This window comes from Cetorhinus maximus, chromosome 21, assembly GCF_964194155.1.
Source record: "Cetorhinus maximus chromosome 21, sCetMax3.hap1.1, whole genome shotgun sequence".
Lineage (NCBI taxonomy): Eukaryota > Metazoa > Chordata > Chondrichthyes > Lamniformes > Cetorhinidae > Cetorhinus > Cetorhinus maximus.
In genome coordinates this window covers 64,988,925-65,010,878 of record NC_135899.1, presented here as the reverse complement: position 1 = coordinate 65,010,878, position 21,954 = coordinate 64,988,925, and the positions used below count along the sequence as shown (strand labels likewise).

The following is a 21,954-nucleotide window of genomic DNA, read 5'->3' as shown; positions in this document are numbered from 1 at the left end:
AACTTTCGCAAGGAGATTTTACAGCGTCTGCAGTTGTCCAGCTGTTCTGTAGTCCACTAAAATGTTCATGACTTTGCAATCTGTGCCGGGGGTGGTTGTGGTGAAAAGCTTTGGAGCACTTGGTGGCACTTTGTTGACTCTGCATTGCTTGAGTGGGCAGATAAGCCAGAAGCCCAACTCCAATCATATCAATGGCTGCATTTGAACTGTGTCAGTTGAAGAGGAATGGTCACTTTTATACAAGGTGACCCCAATGGGTGGTCACTTCTCTCGCTCACCCCCACCCCCCCCCACCAATTGTGTGCTTTATTCAATGTCTGGGCTGCCCTTGAGCCCTCCCACTGCAAGAGTAGCCTTTAAGAGGGAAATAACGCGAGGGACAATTTCCGCTCTAGCTATTACAGTGGGGCTGGATGCTGATCATGGGATGGAAGAGTTTTGTCAATTGTATTTGTATTACTGGCATTTTATGGCCGGGGGTTGCTCCCGATCGCCGCTACCAGCCGGACTGGAAGAGTCTGGACAGCAGACCCTTGCCCTCCTGGTACGACGAGAGTAAATTTGGAATTTTCATTCACTGGGGTGTCTTTTCCGTGCCCAGTTTCGGCAGCGAGTGGTTCTGGTGGAACTGGAAAGCTCTGCAGCAACTGGAATATGTAGACTTTATGAAAAAGAACTACCCAGAGGGGTTCACGTACAGCGAGTTCGCCACAGCGTTTACCGCGGAGTTCTTCGATCCGGATCAATGGGCAGAGGTGATTCAGAAATCCGGAGCCAGGTACAAGATTAAACTTCCAAAACCCAGAAAATGTTATGAATGAGTAGTGGCGGAAGTTAATATTTACTGAGTGCTGCTTATGGAGTTGACAGACAACAAAACTAGTCACAATTTTAAAGCAAAAAGAGTGTTTGCCACTCAAATAATCATGGCATCCGACAGTCCGGCAGCAATTTCTTTTCATTGTCCTGGGTATGGTCAATACCAGCAAAGTCATATTTAATGCCTATTTCAGCAGGTCTGCTGAACTCTGGCTGCCGGCATCTCTTTGAGGTTTGATCATGTGAGACTCGCACCACATGACATTTCGCCATGGGACACAGAATCACTTGATACATTTCTGCAAATGTTATTCTGCTATCCGGGTGTGGTTCCCTGTTTACCTTTACTCATTTCATACCACCTTCCCTCCCTGCTCTGGTATTGTATCCTCCTCCCGCAATGTGAAAACTGAAGCCAGCTCCATGAATTATTTCTTCAGTAAATTGGTCAGAGTTGTGTCACAGTGACAGAGTTTAAAAGCTGGAAATTTGAATTAAAACCAGAAAATGTTGAAACCACAGCAGGTCCAGCAGTTTCTGAGAACAGAGAAGTTACTCTGGCAGAGATCTGTTAGCACCTTCGATCCCTCATCCCAAAACAAATTGATTCTGTATTTCCACAAACCTGATCCCAAATGAATCCCTCTGTTCGGGGCTCATTATTAGATGCTGTAATAAAACCTACTGATGATGGTGAGCGTATGAGATACAGGAAAGTACTTCCAAATGGGTTCCGATATTGTAAATAGGATTACTGCATCTGAATCTGTTTTGGGGTTAAGAGTAGTTTCTTTGTAATCCACTGCTTTTAAACATTATTTTTATAACGTAAGAAATAGGAGCAAGATTCAGCCTTTCGAGCCCATTCTGCCACTGAATGAGATCATGGCTGATCTACTTGAACACGATTTTCCTGCACTGTCCCTGTATTCATTGATGTTTTTAATATGTATAAACCTATCGATCTCAGTTTTGAACATTCTCAATGACTGAACCACCACAGCCCTCTGGGGCAGAGAATTCCAAAAATTCACCACCTTTTGAGTGAAGAAATTTGTCCTCATCTCAGTCCTAAATGACCTGCCTCTTATTCTGAAATGCTGTTCCCTAGTTCGATACCCCCAGCCTGGGGAAACATCCTTCCTGCATCAACCCTGTTGAGCCCTGTAAGAATTTTATGTGTTTGAAAAAGATCACCTCTGATTTTTCTGAGCTCTAGACAATAAAAGCCTAGTCTATTTAATCGTTTTTCATAGGACAATGCCTGCATCCCAGGGATCAGCCTGGTGAACCTTTGTTGCATTCCCTCTATGGTAAATACATCCTTCCTTCAGTAAGGAGACCAAAACTGCACACAGTACTCCAGGTGTGGTCTCACCGAGGCTCTATATAATTGCAGTAATACATCTTGACTCCTATACGCAAATCCTCTTGTAATGAAGGCCATCATTAAAATATATTGTTAAAACTGAAGTCTGTCCTATTGATGTGTAGAGGATCACCTCTCTTCATGCCTCACCATGATAGCTAGAATGTTCTGTTAGTTTAACATGTCTGTAATGTTTTGTCAGAAACATTATACATTTGTGACACAGTCAGAAGATTGATTTTATTCTGTAGTGGATTTTAGGCATTGGCATTGCTGTCTTTCAGGTGAGAATTGACTGCTTTTACATCCCAGTAATAGACTGGTGTTTTCTATGAACATAGTCCCCATATTGCAATTGTTTGCAAATCTACATTCAGTTTCCAAAATAGCCTCTAAAATCACATTAAATCTGTTCATTTGCTGCATACTTCCTGCAGATTTGTTGCGGTGCATTGAAAAAACTCCTAACTTCACCATGGATTTAAATGCGTTAATCTCATTTATAACACCAGACCCCCTTTGGAAGTATTCCAGTATGTATTTCTTAATGTCACTTGTGTGGTCCGAGGGGAAAAAAAAATTGGTAGAAAGAAAATCTTTCTAATACTTGACAAAAGCTGAACACAAAATCTGAATTGAAGGTCAAACATTAATCTGTGCAACAAAAACAGAAAAGGCGGGAAAAACTCAGCAGGACTAACAGCATCTGTGGAGAGAAAAAAAAAACAGTTAACGTTTCGAGTCCTTGTGGCTCTTCTTCAGAGCTAAAGAGAAGTAAAAATGTCATGAAATTTATGCTGTTTAAAGGGGGTGAAAATCTGGAACAAAAACAGAAAATGCTGGAAAAACTCAGCAGGTCTAACAAAGCCAGTATCACTATCATTACCCTTTGTCCTTTCATCCATGATATCTCTGGCGATCTCTCCTTTGCCTCCACATATCACTGGCCTCCTATCCAGCTTCACCTGTCCCATCCCCCCTTATACAGTATAAATTTCCTTACATTTTTACTTCTCTTTAGCTCTAAAGAATAGCCGTAAGGACTCGAAACGTTAACTGTTTTTTTTCTCTCCACAGATGCAGTTAGACCTGCTGAGTTTTTCCAGCATTTTCTGCTTTTATTTCAGGTTTACAGGATCCGCAGTATTTTGCTTGTATATTAATCTGTGCAACGTAGTTTCCGTTTGAACCCTTTGCTTCTCATAGACTGACCTTAGTTTGCAATAATCTATAATATACAGAAGTGTCAGGGACATTGGTGTCAATTCTCAACAATTTGTGGTTTGTGATTTCAGGTATGTGGTTCTGACAACCAAACACCATGAAGGATTCACAAACTGGGGATCACCTGTGTCCTGGAACTGGAACTCAGTTGATACAGGTCCACATCGAGATTTGGTGGGTGACCTTGCAGCTGCAGTTCGAAAAAGGTTTGTGTTTAATTTTATGCATTTGGGGAAATTGCAATGTATTTATAATCACATTGATGCCTATTGACAGTGAAAACCCATGCTAAACCCACACAATATGGCAGACTGGTTCCGAAATGTACCATCCTGATACAGGTCAGGGTTTGTTCAATAATACCTTCACAAATGTTTAATACAAAGCTGGAAGCTCTCTGGGAATTTGTATCTTGGTATAATATGCATAGACTTTCCTGTGCAGTGAATCCCTGCAATTATTGAACTGTCTTTGTGATGATATGATTTTGTTTTTATTCTTGTATTTACAGAAATGTCAGATAAAATTAAAGCAATGTCTTATAATCATTACTTAATTATTATTTTATTATTTAACCATCAGTTTATTTCTATAACATTTTCTAAATTCAACAGGAATATCCCCAGACTGATGTTGAGAACTGAAGTGAATCTTGCTGATAAATTTGAAGTTTAGCATTTCCATTTTTCAGCTTTTGAAACTTCAGGTGGCAGATGCATGCCAAAGCAAATAAATTTCATTAGTTAAGGGAAAGTGGGGAGCGGTGTGTTAAGAGAAACCATTAACGTTTAGCTGAGTTTCCTATTCTCAATGAATGAGGATTACTTGCAAGTCTGAGCCATTGAAATGCACTGCTGGGGATAATGGCCTGGGTACATTTGGAAAGTCCCACAAGCACTCTTAAAAGCCCACTCTCTGACTACTTCATGTACACCTATCCTTCTCAACAGTTACCTCCTCCCTCCATACAGTTTCAGCCAATGCATTTGAGGCATTCATTTCCTCGTTGCTGAATCTTTTGTTGTTCCGCACCTCTACTAGTTACAACCTTGTGGATTCTCAAATGCTCTGTGAACTCCAGGTTTTCTTCATCTAGTGCCTTACTGATCTTGTAAAAAGAATAAGATTGCTCCCGAGGTTATTTATACCCACAATGGTTGTTTCACTATTGATCTTACACTGCTGGGCACTTTTTTTTCCCATAATGTGTGAAAGCTTTGAAAAAGAAATGAATTTTGAAATTTAATGTATCAATCGTTCTTCTGTTGCAACAGGAATTTGTATTATGGAGTGTATCATTCTCTCCTTGACTGGTTTCATCCTTTCTACTTGTCTGATAAAAAGAACCATTTCAAGACCCAGAAATTTGTTGCGGAAAAATCGTTACCGGAGCTGTACGAATTGGTCATGAGGTAATGAAATATGGCAGTTCTGCAGTATTGTCTGTGAGCTCACCTCATTACTGAAACACAGAGTTTATGCACAGGTGATGGCATTAACTTCAGACTCAAATCAGTTCTCTGCCTTTACTATGTAGACCTGAAAGTATTTCAAACCCTAAAGGTGGCTGGGATCATCAGTTTAAATGGTGTTGCTGGTGGGTGGGAGGGAGAGAGAGAGAGAGAGAGGGACATGTCAGGTATGGGAGAATTTTTCAGCTGAATTCATTTTAAAATGGACAAGAATTATCTGCTCCACCATTTCAATTGAAAGGTCCCCGTGCTGCCCCCAAGTCAGTAAATTTGCCTGGAAATTATACAGTGTGGTATTAGTATGGGAAAGCAACAAATTCCTTTCTTTCCAAATGGGTAAATAGCCCTGCTAAGATAACAGCAGAATCATTTCAGGCACGTGATGTGGTGTTTGCACAATAATATTGCACAGTGTAATTTCCCGGCTGTAGGCTAAGGTGGTATAATTTTTTGTAATTCCTTTTTGTTAGCTTTTAAAACCATTCAGAATAGACCCCAAACAATGCACCAATTTCTCCAGTGCCAATAATCCTGTTATTAGGAACACAGGAAGCATCCTGTGTTTCAGGAAAAATATAAAAGCTGCATTTAAAGTTGGTTAAATTGCCACCACAGTCAATGATCAGAGCCATTTTTTAAGAAGACTGCATTTGTTAGTGATAAATTGTTTCTGTTTTTTACATGGTCACACTCTGGGAATAACTAGGAATTTTGTCTCTTCTCCCTCGACAGGTACAAACCAGATGTAATCTGGTCAGATGGAGACTGGGAAGCACCAGGTTCCTACTGGAATTCCACTGAATTTCTGGCCTGGCTTTACAATGATAGCCCTGTCAAGGTACTCATTGTCAATATTTACAAGATCATTACCGAGGATTATAATTACCTCGCATTGAATTTGTTAACCTATTTGGCTCAGGCTTGTTAAACTGAGTTTCTTCTTTTTTACCCTGCGTATTCAGCATCATATCTTTTAAAGATGTCTCATTTCCCTTGTTGAACAACTGCCCTCCCTCCCACCATCCAGCTGCTTTAGTTGTTCCCTCATTGCATTGAATTTAGCTGTGTTAAAATGACATATTTGGCTTCTGGTTCTGGGTGTTCCTGTTTGCAGCTCATGTTAAACTTGGCCATTCTGTGGCCAGTGTCTCCCTCCCCACCCTCAGGAATGGTATAACCTCCACCTTATATGTTTTGTAGAGTCATAATGGCACATAAGTCAACCATTCAGCCTATTGAGTTGATGCTGGAATTCTGTGTCATTGACAGAACCAGCCTAAGGTGAGCACTGTCTCTTGTGGCTGTCTTGGTGAAGTGGGTTATGAACTGCTTGAGTTTTCCAAAGTTTGTATTAATTTGAGAGAAATGTCCCATTTAAAATAGCATTCTGACTCTAAGTGCCCTTCCTATTTCTTTGGATTGCCTTTATACCCAAGTTAACTTGTCAATTACAGCACCCTTTGTGTTAGCTTTGAGTTTTCTCCACATTAGAGATGTTCACTTTGTAGCTTCCTACCTTCAGCAGGATCCATTGCTTTCCCTTTCCAAGTGTCCCTCATGTATGGAGACATAAAGTCGCCTCCTTTTTGTCCACTCCATTCTTCCTTTATGTGCTCTGTAATCTCTGAATTGTCTCTATTTCCCCAGGAAGCTATTTTTCATCACATCCCATGGTATGCATACATATTGAAACGATTGCCACCACCCTCCTCCCCCTACTTCCAAATCATATATATTTGTCAAATTCTGTGGCGAGAGAAACCAAGTGAATGTTTCAGGCTGATGATCCTTTGTCAGAACTGGGAATACTGAGAGAGGCAGGGAAACATTTTCTCCTGTCGGTGGGGTGGGGGGGTTGGGGGGGGAGGGGGGGGGGGTGGAGGGGGTGGGGGTGCGTGGTGGAAGATTTGCGGGGGAGGGGTGGGTGGAGGTGAAGTGTGTGGGAGTGGGCGCTGGTGGCCGGCCTTCCGATTAGCATCGCCGGTTGGAAGGGCACCACCATTTTACATGGGCAAGTCTATTAGGCCCGCCCAGCGTGACGTCCGCCAGGAAGCGCTATGTGCTCCCTGTGTGACCGGGGGGGGGGGGGGTTTATCTCAGCCGGGAGTGTGCTCTTTCAGGTATGTGCACAAAAGAGCACACTGACCTCCCTGAGGCAAAGTGCTGCCTTAGGAAGATTGGCTCCGATTTAGAAATTGACAGAAAGATAATAAAAACATTTCCCTGACATGTCCCCTCATGTGACACTCTCACATGAGTTGGGACATGTCCTTCACTTTTATTTAAACATTTGATAAACATTTAAAAGCCATCATGAAACCTCATCCTGCCCGCGGATGAGGTTTCATGCTTTTTCCGAGGCCTGCCTCGACCAGATAGTCAACCCCAAGGTTGGACGGGCAGGTCCATCAATCAAGTTAATTAGTTTTTTAATGACCTTAATAGGTCATTAAAGCCGAATTGGCTGCACACCCGCCAAACTGAAAGTCTAAATGATGCGCGATGACGTCAGGACGCACGCCTGATGTATCCCCGCATCATTTGACGTGTCGGCCGACCGGAAAAACCTGCCTGTAATTTAGGGAATGCAATGTAAGAAAAAAGGGTTAGTGAGGGGAGGCAGGACAGAATAAAAGGGAAGGTCTGGGATTGGGTAGAAGGCAGGAGAGATTAAATGACAAAAGGGATGATGGTGCAAGGCCAAGGAGATGGTAATGGGGAAAGTAAAGAAACAAAAAACGCGTCTGGAGGAGGCATAAGTGGGAGTAGCAGGATGCTCACCAAATACTGCGATCCAGACAAAAAAGATGGGTAGAGGTCATGACCTGAAATTATTGGACTGAATCCCTAGTCCAAGATTATGTAAATAAAAAATACAGACTATCTGGTCATTATCTCATTGCTGTTTTGGGATCTTGCTGTGCATAAATCAGCTGCCATGTTTCCTACACTTAACAGGAACTACACTTCAGAAGTACTGAGTTGAAAGTAAATTGCTTAGTGACGTCGGAGGGATTTGTAAGGCACTATATAAATATCTGCTCCTTTATCTCTGTTGCTAGGATACTGTGGTAATCAATGACCGCTGGGGATCCGACTGTCGCTGTAAACATGGCGGCTTCTTCAACTGTGCGGACAAATACACCCCGAGCACGTTGCCAAACCACAAATGGGAGAAGTGCACCTCGGTTGACAAAAGGTCATGGGGATATCGTAGAAACATGCATTTGAATGAATTGATGGATTTGCCATCCATTATCACTGTACGTACTCCTGATTAATTAATGGTGAACATTACTAGAATGGTAATACGTTCATGTGAATGTGCAATGGAGTTCAGTGTGTGCTTGGCTTGTCAACAAGTGAATCAGAGTTTTTCAAATGAGTAGCTTAATCATTCAGATCAGGAATGTTCCCAGGTTGTTACCCAGCCTGTGCCGGGATGTTACAGTTGACCTGAATCTTCCTGAATTTGGGAATGGTGTTTTTGATTGTCAACAAGCATCCTATGTTGAAAGTGCATTGGATGTTGGGTACAGCAGTGATGCCTTTATGGTTAATAGCCTGTGCGGGGGATTGACACTGTTCTCTGCAGCGAGGGGCGAGAATCTAGACGGCTGTGTTGCCTGCCTGGTTCCAGGGTTCGGGACATCTGCTCAGCGCTGGAGAGGGATTTGCAGTGGGATGGGGAGGATCCAGTTGTCGTGGTCCATATAGGTACCAATGACATTGGTACCATGAGGAAAGAGGTCAGTATGAGGAGCTAGGTACCAAATTAAGAAGCAGAACCTCAAAGATAATCTCTGAATCATTAACTGAGTCACGTGCAAATAGGTATAGGGCAATTAAGATTAGAGATGAATGCATGGCTCAAAGACTGATGTGGGAAAAGTGGGTTCCAATTTGTGGGGCACTGGCATCAGTACTGGGGAAAGTGGGGGCTGTACTGTTGGGACGGTTTACACTTTAACCGTGCTGGGATGAGTGTCTTGGCAAATCGCCTAACCAGGGAAGTAGAGAGGGCTTTAAACTAAACAAGAGAGGTGAGGGATCAAGTTTGGGTAGAGGTAGCAATTCAAAGTGTAGAGTCAAGACAGGAGAGCAAAATAGTAATATGAGAAATGAGGGTCAGAGAATGGCAGAAAGGGACAAAGAGAAAAAAAACCTAAGAATACATCAACAGTCAAGACTAGATGTTACAAAGGTAACAAAAAGACAAAGCTGAAGTCTCCGAATCTGCGCGTAGCATTCATAAAGTAAATTAATTGATGGCCCACATTGACGTAAATAAATATGATCTGATAGCAATTATGGAGATGTGGCTGCAGGACGACAAAGATTGGGTCCTGGATATTGAGGGCTACATGAGATTCAAGAAGATTAGGAAGCTAGGTATAAGTGGAGGGGTAGCACTATTAATCAAAGAGGGCATTTGTGCAATAGTTAGAGATGACCTTAGTTCAGGAGGTCAGGATGTAGAATCGGTTTGGGTGGAGATGAGGAATAATAGGAGAAATAAGTCACTAGTGGGAATAGTCCACAGGCCCACTAACAGTTGCCACAATGTAGGACAAAGTATTCAAGAATAAGTATTGTGTGCTTGTGATAAAGGGATGGCAATAATCAGGGTGATATTAATCTACCTATAAACATGAAAAATAAGATTGGCAGTAGTAGCCAGGACGAAGAGTTCTTAGAATGCTTTTGAGATAGTTTCTTAGAGCAGCATGTTCTAGAATCAACCAGAGATAAGAGTATATTAGACTTGGTATTTGTAATGTGACAGGATTAATTAATGACCTCAGAGTGAAGGCACCCCTAGGTAACAGCAACCACAATATGATTGAATTTTATGTCCAGTTTGAAAGAGAGAAGAATGGGTCTAAGGCTAGTATCTTAAACTTAAACTTAAATAAGGGAAACTATGTGGGCATGAAAGCTGAGCTAGCTGAAGTGAACTGGGACGCTAGGCTAGATGATAGATCAATAGAGAAGAAGTGGCTGACATTTAAGGGGATTTTTCAGAGTATTCAGAATAAGTACATTCCTATTTTAAAGAAAAATTCTAAGGGGAGGATCCACCATCCATGGTTAACTAAAGAGGATAAGGAAAGCATCACACTTAAGCAAAAAGTATACAACTCTGCAAAGCTGAGTGGCAGGACAGATGATTAGTCAGAATATAAGGTATGGCAGGGAATGACTAAAAGGTTAACCAGGAGAAAGAAATTAGAGTATGAGAGGAAGGTAGCTAGAAATGTAAAAATGGATAGCAAGAGTTTTGAATACAGGAATTCAAAAAGGAAAAGAGTAAGTAAAGTGAGTGTTAGTCCTCTAGAGAGTGACAGTGGGGAGTTAATAGTAGATAATAAGGAAATGGTGGAAGAAATGAACAAATATTTTGCTTCTGTGTTCACTATAGAGGGTACAAAAAACATTCCAGTAGTAGCTGCAAATCAGGAGGTGAAAGTGAGAGAGGAACTTGGTAAAATTGAAATCACTAGGGAAATGGTACTGAGCAAATTGATGGAGCTGTGGGCTGGCAAGTCTCTGGGTCCTGATGGACGACCTCCTAGGATCTTAAAAAAGGTGGCTAATGAGGTAGTCGATGCGCTGGTGTTAATTTTCTAAAATTCACTAGATTCTGGAAAGGTATCATCAGACTGGAAAGTAGCAAATATAACCCCTCTATTGAAGAAGGGAGGGAGACAGAAAACAGGATCTATAGGCCAGTTAGCTTGACATCTGTCATAGGGAAGTTGTTAGAATTGATCATTAAGGAGGTTATAGCTGGGCACTTAGAAGAGCTCATGGCAATCAGGAAGAGTCAGCATAGTTTTGTGAAAGGCAAATTATGTTTAACCAATTTATTGGAGTTTTTTTGAAGGAATAACATGCGCAGTAGATAAAGGGGAGCCTGTAAACGTACTGTACTTGGATTTTCAGAAGACATTTGATAAGGTGCCACATCAAAGCTTATTACAGAAAATAAAAGCACAAAGTGTACAAAGAACAAAGAACAAAGAAAAGTACAGCACAGGAACAGGCCCTTCGGCCCTCCAAGCCTGAGCAGATCATATTTCCCGTCAACTAAAACATTTTGCACTTCCGGGGTCCGTATCCCTCTATTCCCATCCTATTCATGTATTTGTCAAGCTGCCTCTTAAACACCACTATCGTACCTGTTTCCACCACCTCCTCTCGCAGCGAATTCCAGGCACTCACTACCCTCTGCGTAAAAAACTTGCCCTGCACATCACCTTTATAGTTTTCTCCTCTCACCTTAAATCTATGTCCCCTAGTAATTGACTCTTCCACCCTGGGAAAAAGCTTCTGACTATCTACTCTGTCCATGCCACTCATAATTTTGTAAACTTCTATCAAGTCGCCCCTCAATCTCCGTCGCTCGAGTGAGAACAACCCGAGTTTCTCCAACCTCTCCTCATAGCTAATAACCTTCAGACCAGGCGGCATCCTGGTAAACCTTCTCTGCACCTTCTCCAACGCCTCCGTATCCTTCTGGTAATGTGGTGACCAGAATTGCACGCAATATTCCAAGTGTGGCCTAACCAAGGTTCTATACAGCTGCAGCATGACTTCCCAGCTTTTATACTCAATACCCCTGCCAATGAAGGCAAGCATGCCATATACCTTCCTGACTACCTTATCCACCTCCGTTGCCACTTTCAGTGACCTGTAGACCTGTACACCCAGATCCCTCTGCCCATCGATGCACTTAAGGGTTCTGCCATTTACTGTGTAATTCCTGCCTGGATTAGACCTCGCATTACCTCGCATTTGTCCGGATTAAATTCCATCTGCCATTTCTCTGCCCAAGTCTCCAACCGATCTATATCCCGTTGTATCCTTTGAAATCCTCTTCACAGTCTGCAACTCCTCCAACCTTGGTGTCGTATGCAAACTTACTAATTAGCCCAGTTACATTTTCCTCCAAATCATTTACGTATACCACAAACAGCATAGGTCCCAGCACTGATCCCTGCGGAACTCCACTAGTCACAGCTCTCCATTCAGAAAAGCACCCTTCCACTGCTACCTTCTGTCTTCTATGACCAAACCAATTCTGTATCCATCCTGCCAGCTCACCTCTGATCCCGTGCGACTTTACCTTCTGTACCTGTCTGCCATGAGGGACCTTGTCAAAGGCCTTACTGAAATCCATGTATATAACATCCACTGCCCTTCCATCGTTGATCACCTTTGTCACTTGCTCGAAAAACTCGATCAAGTAAGTGAGACACGACCTCCCCTTCACAAAACCATGCTGCCTCTCAATAATACGCCCATTTGCTATCGGCATGGATAGAAGTTTGGCTGGCTGGCTGAAAGCAGAGAGTATGCATGAATGGGTCTTTCTCGGATTGGCAGGATGTGACAAGTGGAATCCCACAGGGGTCTGTGCTGGGACCTTAACTTTTTACAATCTGCGTCAATGACTTAAATGAGGGGAGTGAAGGCATGGTAGCTAAATTTGCTGATGACAAAGACGGGTAGGAGAGTATGTTGTGAAGAGGACGTAAGGAGGTTGCAGATGGATATAGATAGGTTGACCTGAGTGGGCAAAGATCTGGCAAATGGAGTTTAACGTAGGAAAATGTGAAGTTGTTCACTTTCACAGGAAGAACAAAAAAAGCAGAGTATTACTGAAACAGAATGGCTGCAAAATTCCGAGGTGCAGAGGGGTCTAGGTGTTCTAGTACATGAGTCACAAAAAGTTAGTATGCAGGAACAGCAAGTGGTCAAGAAGCCTAATGGAATGCTATCCTTTATTACGAGCGGAATTGAACCTAAAAGTAAAGGTGTTATGCTTCAGTTATACAGGGCATTGGTGGGACCGCACCTTGAATACTGTGTACAGTTTTGGTCTCTTTATTTAAGGAAGGATGTAAATGTGTTGGAGGTGGTTCAGAGGAAGTTTACTAGATTGATACCTGGAATGAGTGGGTTGTCTTATGAGGAAAGGTTGGACAGACTGGGCTTGTTAACACTGGGGTTTAGAAGAGTGAGGGGTGATTTGATTGAAATATACGAGATCCTGAATGGCCTTGACAAAGTGGACGTGGAAAGGATGTTTCCTCTTGTGGGTGAGTCCAGAACTAGGGGGCACTGTTTTAAAATTAGGGGTCACCCTTTTAGGATAGAGATAAGGAAAATTTTTTTATCTTGGAGAACTCTGAACTCTGCCTAAGAAGGCAGTGGAGGCAGAGGTTGATCAGATTCTTGTTAGGCAAGGGGATCAAAGGTTGTCGGGGGTAGATGGTAATGTGGAATTCAAAAGACAAGCAGATTAGCCATGATCTTGTTGAATGGCGGAGCAGGCTTGGGAGGCTGAATGCTCGACTCCTGTTCTTATCTCTTATGTTCTTATGATGCTCCATATCACCACTCGCACATAACCATAAGGGTTTTGAAGGTTCCTGACAATCAACTCGAACAAGGAGCTGACATCTTTAAAGGCAGAGGGGAGAAAATTGATGAGCTGTAATAATGAGCAGCAAAAAGTAAATCTTTATATTCAAAGGGGGGTTGTTTACATAGGAGAAAGTGTCTGACTAACTATTTATTTTTTATTTAAGGACAGAAAAGAGCTGAAAGAGATGAGTGAGCATTTTTGTCACAATGGGGAGAACTTTCTCCCCCATCGGGGTGAGGGTGGGGGAGGGAGTTGTCTGTGGGCGGGCGGGGACCCGATCGGCGTCTCCGATCGAGTCCGCGCCGCCATTTTACATGGGTGAGCCAATTAAGGTTCCCTGAATTGGGGCCTGCGCACTTTTTAGTTTAAGTTTTAAAAATTTAAATCACAGAGTCACAGAGTGCGGAAGAGGCTCTTCGGCCCATTGAATCTGCACCGACATATGAGAAACACATGTCCTACCCACCTAATCCCATTTACCAGCACTTGGTCCATCGTCTTGAATGTTATGACATGCCAAGTGCTCATCCAGGTACATTTTAAAGGATGTGAGACCACCCCCCTCCACCACCCTCTCAGGCAGTGCATTCCAGACTGACACCACCCTTTGGGTAAAAATGTTTTTCCTCACACCCCCCCTAAACCTCCTGCCCCTCACCTTGAACTTATGTTCCCTTGTGACTGACCCTTTAACTAAGGGGAACAGCTGCTCCCCATCCAGCCTGTCCATGCCCCTCATAATCTTGTACACCTCGATCAGGTCGCCCCTCAGTCTTCTCTACTCCAACGAAAACAACCCAAGTCTATCCAACCTCTCTTCATAACTTAAATGTTTCATCCCCGGCAACGTCTTGGTGAATCTCCTCTGCACCCCCTCCAGTGGAATCACATCTTTCCTATAATGTGGTGACCAGAACTGCACACAGTACTCCAGCTGTGGCCTCACCAAGGTTCTATAACAACTCCAACATGACCTCCCTACTTTTGTAATCTATGCCTCGATTGAGAAAGGCAAGTGTCCCATATGCCTTTTTCACCCCATCACTACCATGCCCCTCTGCCTTCAGAGATCTATGGACACACACGCCAAGGTCCCTTTGTTCCTCAGAACTTCCTAGTGTCATGCCGTTCATTGAATACTTCTTGTCAAATTACTCCTTCCAAAATGTATCGCCTCACACTTTTCAGGGTTAAATTCCATCTGCTACTTATCTACCCATTTGAACATCCCGTCTATATCTTCTGTAGCCCAAGACATTCAACCTCACTATTAACCACCCGTCCAGTCTTCGTGTCATCTGTAAACTTACTAATCCTACCCCCCACAGACATCTATGTCGTTTATATAAATGACAAATAATAGGGGACCGAGCACAGATCCCTGTGGTATGCCACTGGACACTGGCTTCCAGTCACTAAAGCATCCTTCTGTGATCACCCTCTGTCTCCTACAACTAAGCCAATTTTGAATCCACCTTATCAAATTACCCTGTATCCCATGTGCATTTGCCCTCTTTATAAGTCTCCCATGTGGGACCTTGTCAAAGTCTTTGCTGAAATCCAAATAGACTACATCAATTGCACTACCCTCATCTACATGCCTGTTCACCTCCTCAAAAAATTCAATCAAATTTGTTAGGCATGACCTCCTTCTGTCAAAGCCATGCTGACTATCCCTGATGAAACCTTGCCTCTCCAAGTGGAGATAGATACTCTCCTTCAGAATTTTCTCCAATAGTTACTCTACCACTGACATGAGACTTACTGGCCTGTAGTTCCCTGGCTTATCTCTACAATCCTTCTTAAATAGCAGAACCACATTAGCTGTTCTCTAGTCCTCTGGCACGTCCCCCGTGGCCAGAGAGGAATTAAAAATTTGGGTCAGAGCCCCTGCAATCTCCTCCCTTGTCTCCCTCAGCAGTCTGGGACATAAGTCATCCGGACCTGGAGATTTGTCCACTTTTAAGCCTGCCAACACCTCCAATACCTTGTCACTCCCTCTATCAATTTGCTTAAGAAGCTCGCAGCCTCTCTCCCCACGTTCGATACCTTCATCCTCATTCCCTAGGGTGAAGACGGATGTGAAGTATTCATTCAGCACTCTAGAAATGTCTTCTGGCTCCACCCATAGATTGCCCCCTTAGTCCCTTATGGGCCCTACTCTAATGGGAAGGAAAAAATTTAAGACATGTCCCCTCATGTGACAGTGTCACATGAACTGGGACATGTCAATGAACATTAATGAAAACATTTATTTAATTTATAAACCCTTCATGAAACCTCATCCCGCCCGTGGATGAGGTTCCATGAAAAATAAGAAGGCCGCCTGGACTCTTCACCTGCCCGCCAGCCTTTATTTGGATGGGCAGATCAGTTTATTAGTTTAATTGATATTTAAATGGCCAAATAGGCCTTTGACAATTCGGTGAACACGCAGCCGACTTTGCTGTGCGCCCGCCGAACTGAAAATCTAAATGACGCCCGCCCGACGTCACCGTGCGTCATTTTACGCGTCAGCGAGCGGGCGACGCCTCTGCTCGCCAACCCAAAAATTATGGCCTATGTGTTTTGACATGATTTATACCAATGTTTATAGGGTTTGCAAATGAATGGAAGAATGTTTGCCACATTTTTTTTGTCAATGTTAATCATAAGAAATTAGGGCTACTTAGCAGGAACTGAAATGATGTTGACAATGGCAACACAGTAAATTCTCTGAATGTGTTGGGTGCTATAGAACTGTCAACAAAGTGTGTGCCATTACTGTTATGGGGCCAAGGATTAAAACAAGAACAGGATAATGTAGACAATAGCTCTATCTTGCTAACTTTTCTTTCTCTGACAGAATTTGCTGGACACAGTGTCTTATGGAGGCAACTTGCTACTTAATATTGGTCCGACCAAAGAAGGCACTATCCCTGTCATTTTCCAAGAAAGGCTGGAGGCCGTGGGACAATGGCTAACTGTTAATGGTGAAGCAATATATGCATCAAAACCATGGCGAGTTCAGAAGGAAAACTCTACAAACATTTGGTAAAGTCTATCAGGGTTAAATATAGCACAGCTGTTTCTCTTTCCTTTACTTTATTGCCCAATTCTCCGTAGATACCTTCACTTGCACTTCATGCTTAAAGACAAAGCGAGAAATGGAAAACAACTTGCATTTCTTTGATACAGCTGAATACAGAGAGGGCCATGGACAAAGAGTAGATACAAAGCAGAAGGGAAGAAAGAGAAAAAGAGAGGCTGGGGGTGGGAAAGAGGTGACAGGTCAGAGGGTCAGATGCACAGTAATTGAAGGAGCAGTCATCAATGGTGCAGTGGAAAGTGTGGGGAACAAGGAGGATTTCAGAGGTGAGAAGGGATGTAGGGTGAGATGTTGAGATGGAAGGATTTGAACAAAGAACAAGAATCATGTGAAATGAAGGGATATTGATGTCTATAATGCTATTGGAAATTTTTTTAAAAATCGACCTTAGTGATGTCTGTGTCTGTGTGTGTTTCTTAATTGGATTAAAGTCAGCTGGTCTAGAGGCTTTGATGTATAGAAAGAAGTAGGTTTGAAATGGTAATTAGATAAAAATAGGGAAGTTTAGAAACAGGTGTCAAGGGGTGATTTGCATTTTTAACTGAGCTATTCTAAAGAATGGGTGAAATCTTGCACCTAGCTAGAAGACACCAAGCAATGTGTTTATTTTTTTTCAGCTCACTAATAAAATTGGTGGAATGAAAGGATGTTATTGTTAGAAGAGGTAAAATTAAAAACCTAGTGATACAATGGAATATTTACATTCAAAGAGAAAGATATATATATATATATATATATATATATAAAGGAGAAAGGAGATTGTGGGTAAGCAGAGACATTTTAAGCTCCACCAAGTATGAGAAGCCTCCAGCCTGTAAGCCTCAAGCTGCTGTGTCCAAGGACCCAGAGCTGATAGATACTCATTTTGAATGTGACTGTCCAGGGTGTGCTTTGTCAGGTGTCTGTTTAGATCTATGAGATTTATTGTTGCCTTACCAGGGATCTAACTGAGAATCAGATTAATTAGGGGATTTTTGAAGTTATTATATTAGCAATTTTGTAGACATATATGCGCTTACAATTTTCCTTGTATTAATAAATATTTAATTTAGTTTTATAAAGCCCTCTTGAGACTCGGTGGTCTTATTACTACTGAATTCAAAGCCTGCATCTCAAAACGTACAAATTGCAAAAATAGGTTATGACAGTTGTTTCAATTTTCCCTCTGGGATTTGAACAACTCAGCCTTTACCATTGGTTGTGTCATAATACATGGTCAACAAAAGTATTAAAAACAACGAATATTGGGAAAAAAAACACTTTCACAAAGTAATCTTTGTGGATTGACATTAGTGTTTCCATAGCAACATACTGATCTGTTCCTGCTTAACATCTGTCATAGGGAAAATGTTAGAAGGTATTATCAGACTTTATAACAGGGCAATTGGATAAATTCAAGGTAATCAGGCAAAGTCAACATGATTTTGTGAAAGGGAAATCATGTTTAACTAATTTATTGGAGTTGTTTGAAGACGTAACAGGTGCTATGGATAAAGGGCATCTGGTGGATGTACTGTACTTAGATTTGCAGAAGGCACTTGATAAGGTTATTGTGGAAAATAAAAGTTCATGGTGTAGGGGGTAACATATTGGCAGATAGAAGATTGGCTAGCTAACAGGAAACACAAATGGGTGTAACTTTCTGGTTGGCAGGATGTGACAAGTGGTATGCTGCAGAGATCAGTGCTGGGGCCTGAACTCTTTACAATTTATACAAAGGATTTGGATGATGGGACCGATGGTATATTTGCTAAATTTGATGACACAAAGAAAAGTAGGAAAGTAAGTTGTGAAGAGGACATAAGGAGGCTGCAAAAGAATATAGACAGGTTAGGGGACTTGGCAAAGATCTGGTAAATCGAGGATAATGTGGGAAAATGTGAGGTTGCCCATTTTGGCAGGATGAATAAAAAAGAAGCCTAGTCTCTAAATTATTGCAGAGTTCTGAGATGCAGAAGGAGCTGGGTGTCCTGGTGCATGAATCACAAAAGGTTAGTATGCAGGTGCAGCAAGTACTTAGCAAAGCTAATAGAACGTTATCATTTATTGTGAGGGGAATTGAATACAAGAGCAGGGGAGTTATGCTTCAGTTATACAGGGCGTTGGTGAGACCACATCTGGAGTACTGTGTACAGTATTGGTCTACTTATTTAAGGAAAGATGTAAATGCATTGGAAGCAGTTCAAAGAAGGTTTACTAAACTAATGCCTGGAATGAGTGGGTTGTCTTATGAGGAAAGGTTGGACAGGCTAGGCTTTTATCCGCTGGAGTTTAAAAGAGTAAGAGGCGACGTGACTGAAATAATATAAGATCCTGAGGGGACTTGACAGGGTGCATATGGAGAAGATGTTTCCTCTTGTGAGGGAATCTAGAACTAGGGGCCACTGTTTCAAAATAAGGGGTTGCCCATTTATGACAGAGATGAGGAAAATGTTTTCCTTCAAAGGGTTGTGAGACTTTGGAATTGTTTTCCTCAAAAAGGTGGTTGAGGCAGAGTCCTTGAACATCTTTAAGGCAGAAGTAGATAGGTTCTTGATAAGCAAGGGGGTGATAGGGTATTGGGTAGGTAGGAATGTGAAGTTAAGGTTAAAATTATGTCAGCCATGATCTTATTGAATGGTGGAGCAGGCTCGAGATGCCGAGTGGCCTACTCCTGCTCCTAATTCATATGTTCGTATGCTCTCCAATGTCAATATCAAAATTCAGTTGTTATACTGGGGTTAGTGTAGCATTTGAATATCAATCTTAGGTCTTTGCTGGTCTTGTAGTCTTTCACACCAGGCAGTGTAGTTACCAACAGCCATCAAGAGAGCTCACATGCAGCTTTTCATACAAGTGCTGGATGTGTAGCAGCAGATTCTGTGATGCTGCTTCTTTCCCAACAATCATTAATTTTGAAGGAAATTTTTCAAAAGTGATTCCCGCCATGGGTCTACAGAACTAAAGCTAAAGATCTATGGCTTATGATCTGAGTGTTGATAATGTCCCGAGGACAGTGTCAAATTCTGTAGTTACTGCACCTGTGTGCAATTGATGAAGATCAGTTTTGTGGAAGTGATGTCACGTCTGTGGGTTTCCAAGGACCCGCTTGGAACTGTGGTATCGAATTTCAGATGTACCTTTGCATAATTTCAACACTCATGTTCCCTGTGAGACTTTGTCACTGAATACCTGAAAAACAGAATTTTTGAGTTTATTAATGCCTGGAGCTTGGAGAGAGAGTGTCGACGTATGATGTGTATGTAAAGCCTGAATCCAGTAGAAGTTATGCTAAATAATAAAGTTATTGTAGTGTTTTCAAGGGAAAAACAAAAACAAAGTTATGAAATAAGAAAGTTCACTAGTGGACTGTGTAATCAAATAATCAAGCAGGTCACGATTATTGTAAAAATATTAATGTGTTGCAACTTTGCTTTTTTTTTTGTCTCATTTCCCGCAAGTCTCTGCTTTGAATTCAGTGCTTACCTTTGTGATGTGTCTTTGCCCCCAGGTACACGAGTAAGGGATCAGCAGTTTATGCCGTGTTCACAAAGTGGCCCACTGATAATGTCCTGAAACTGGAATCTCCAAAGAGCTCATCAAGCACCAAAGTAAGTGCTTAGGATTTGATTCCTTTGGTGACTGTGTTTCTTAGCCTTTATCTGACCTAGAATTGCAAGAGGAGCTGGACAACAGACTTATCCATGATGACTGTTAATCCCATGGACCAGCAGACAGTGAAATTCCATAGTTGATTTTGCCTCTGGTAGTTATTAAGAAAGTTGCCAAATATGCAAAGATGTTACTTGGGTTCTACAATTATTGTCCTAAGATTGGATAGAAAAAAAGCTGAGTTGTCTGATATTCCTTCCTTTATATTTCTTTGTCTGTTTCGTTTTGTTTTGTTTAATCCGCTATTTGTGCTTTTTATACGCTGTACTTATCCTCTCTATTCCTCTGTCTCACTTTCACATTTTGATCTTTAGCCATGTTCCTCTCTTGCCACTGGAAACGCACCTTACTCTCACATTCTACCTTCCACAATCTTGATATCATCCAAAACACTTCTGACCTAACTCGCACAAATTTCCATTCACCCACCTCCCTCTGTGCTCGCTGATCTGCATTGGCTCCCGGTTAAGCAACACTACAAGTTCAAAATTCCCTTGTTTTCAAATTTTTCTATTTCCTTCCACCCCGCAGCTCTCTTGGGATATCTGCACTCGCCAATTCTGGCCTTTTGAATATCCCCACTATTAATCTCTCCATCACTGGTAGCCATGCCTTCAGCTGGCAGGACCCTAAGCTCTGGAGTTTGCTACCTAATCTCCTCTTCCATCCTTTCATCCTTTAAGACAATCCTTAAAACCTAACTCTTTGACCAAGCTTTAGATTATCTACGCTAATACCCTTATGTGGCTCAGTGTGAGATTTTGCTTTATGAAGCTCCTGTGGAACATCTTGGGACCTTTTATGATATATAAATGCCAGTTGATGTTGTTTCCAGTTACCTCCTGTTTTGTTAATTCTTTTGAGTATTGAATGCCTTTTGGAATTTGTCCTAGAGTTACTTGTGGGAAATAGGGGGGGAACTTATAAAAGCTTCCTCAGGAAATTAAATAGTTGTGTAAACTCTGTGGTGAAATGGGTTGTATCTGGTTTGGGGAAGAAACAAGCTTGATGTGTTAATTGTCCTTTTGCTTCATATCCTTGTGTTCTGTCTCCAGGTGACAATGCTGGGAATCCCCGAGCCTCTGAAATGGAAGAGTTCTCCTGGGCAGGGCATCCTTGTCTTCCTGTCCTCTATTTCTCTGTTTACTCTCCCATCACAAAATGGTTGGACATTGAAGCTCGAAGGAGTTTCATAATCAGGAAAAGCAGCTCGGTCCTTTGAAGTAGCTCTTGGCTTGAAAATGATTTTTAGCGACTTTGCACCTATTTGACAAAGCAATTGCTTTAAAATTTGTAATATAAATCAGTATGATTCAATTTTTATAGATCAGAGTGATTTTTATTTTTTGATAACTTAATCAGAAATTTGATTTGGCAGTGCCAAGTGGATGGATAAAAATGATGGTGATAGCGTTATTGTGCAGATCACAGCTTATGTCACCCATTGCAAGGCTTAGTGGCGGAATTTGACTCTGTTTTGGGGGTACCTTTTGGCTTTCCGGAGCTCCTTTTTTCAATCTCGCTAATCCTTTTTTAAGTGATGCACTCATGTAGAAACATTACCTTCTGCATTTGTGTTGATTTTTAAAAAGATTTCCTTCTTTACATGGATAAGGTAGCACAAATACCAAAGGCTGTATGTTATTAAAGCTTTTAACTTGGAATCTATAAATAAGGTGTTTTTGTTATTTTATTATAAAGAAATCTCCCATGCTGCATTTCCAAACTGACAAGTCTAACTATTTGGCACAAGGTAATTATTAGGAATGGATCTCACATCTGTGGCCCCTTTTAAAAATTAATTGCAAGCAATTAGTGCACTGCAGCATTTTTTGGTTTTGTTCTGCCAATTTCAAGTTTCTTTCCCCTCAATATTTCTGTTTAAAGTGACTGCTGA

The 21,954-nt window shown here is 41.8% G+C and overlaps 1 protein-coding gene across 1 annotated transcript; it reads left to right on the top strand.

Annotated features, from left to right (window-relative positions):
* Positions 1-376: 376 nt before the first annotated feature.
* LOC144695924 (tissue alpha-L-fucosidase-like) lies at positions 377-21,732 on the top strand. The gene is made up of 8 exons (XM_078567013.1): positions 377-778; positions 3,484-3,618; positions 4,687-4,824; positions 5,617-5,722; positions 7,947-8,147; positions 16,164-16,351; positions 19,897-19,996; positions 21,113-21,732. The coding sequence occupies exons 1-8, from the start codon at positions 414-416 to the stop codon at positions 21,251-21,253; spliced, it is 1,374 nt and encodes a 457-aa protein (XP_078423139.1). The 5' UTR covers positions 377-413; the 3' UTR covers positions 21,254-21,732.
* The last annotated feature ends 222 nt before the right edge of the window (positions 21,733-21,954 follow it).

Bases quoted from the DNA above. Each gene is read 5' to 3' on its own strand.
- LOC144695924 (XM_078567013.1), top strand. From the start codon at position 414: ATGCTGATCATGGGATGGAAGAGTTTTGTCAATTGTATTTGTATTACT. The intron at 4,825-5,616 runs GTAATGAAATAT...CTCCCTCGACAG, and splicing joins CTGTACGAATTGGTCATGAG to GTACAAACCAGATGTAATCT. The intron at 5,723-7,946 runs GTACTCATTGTC...CTCTGTTGCTAG, and splicing joins ACAATGATAGCCCTGTCAAG to GATACTGTGGTAATCAATGA.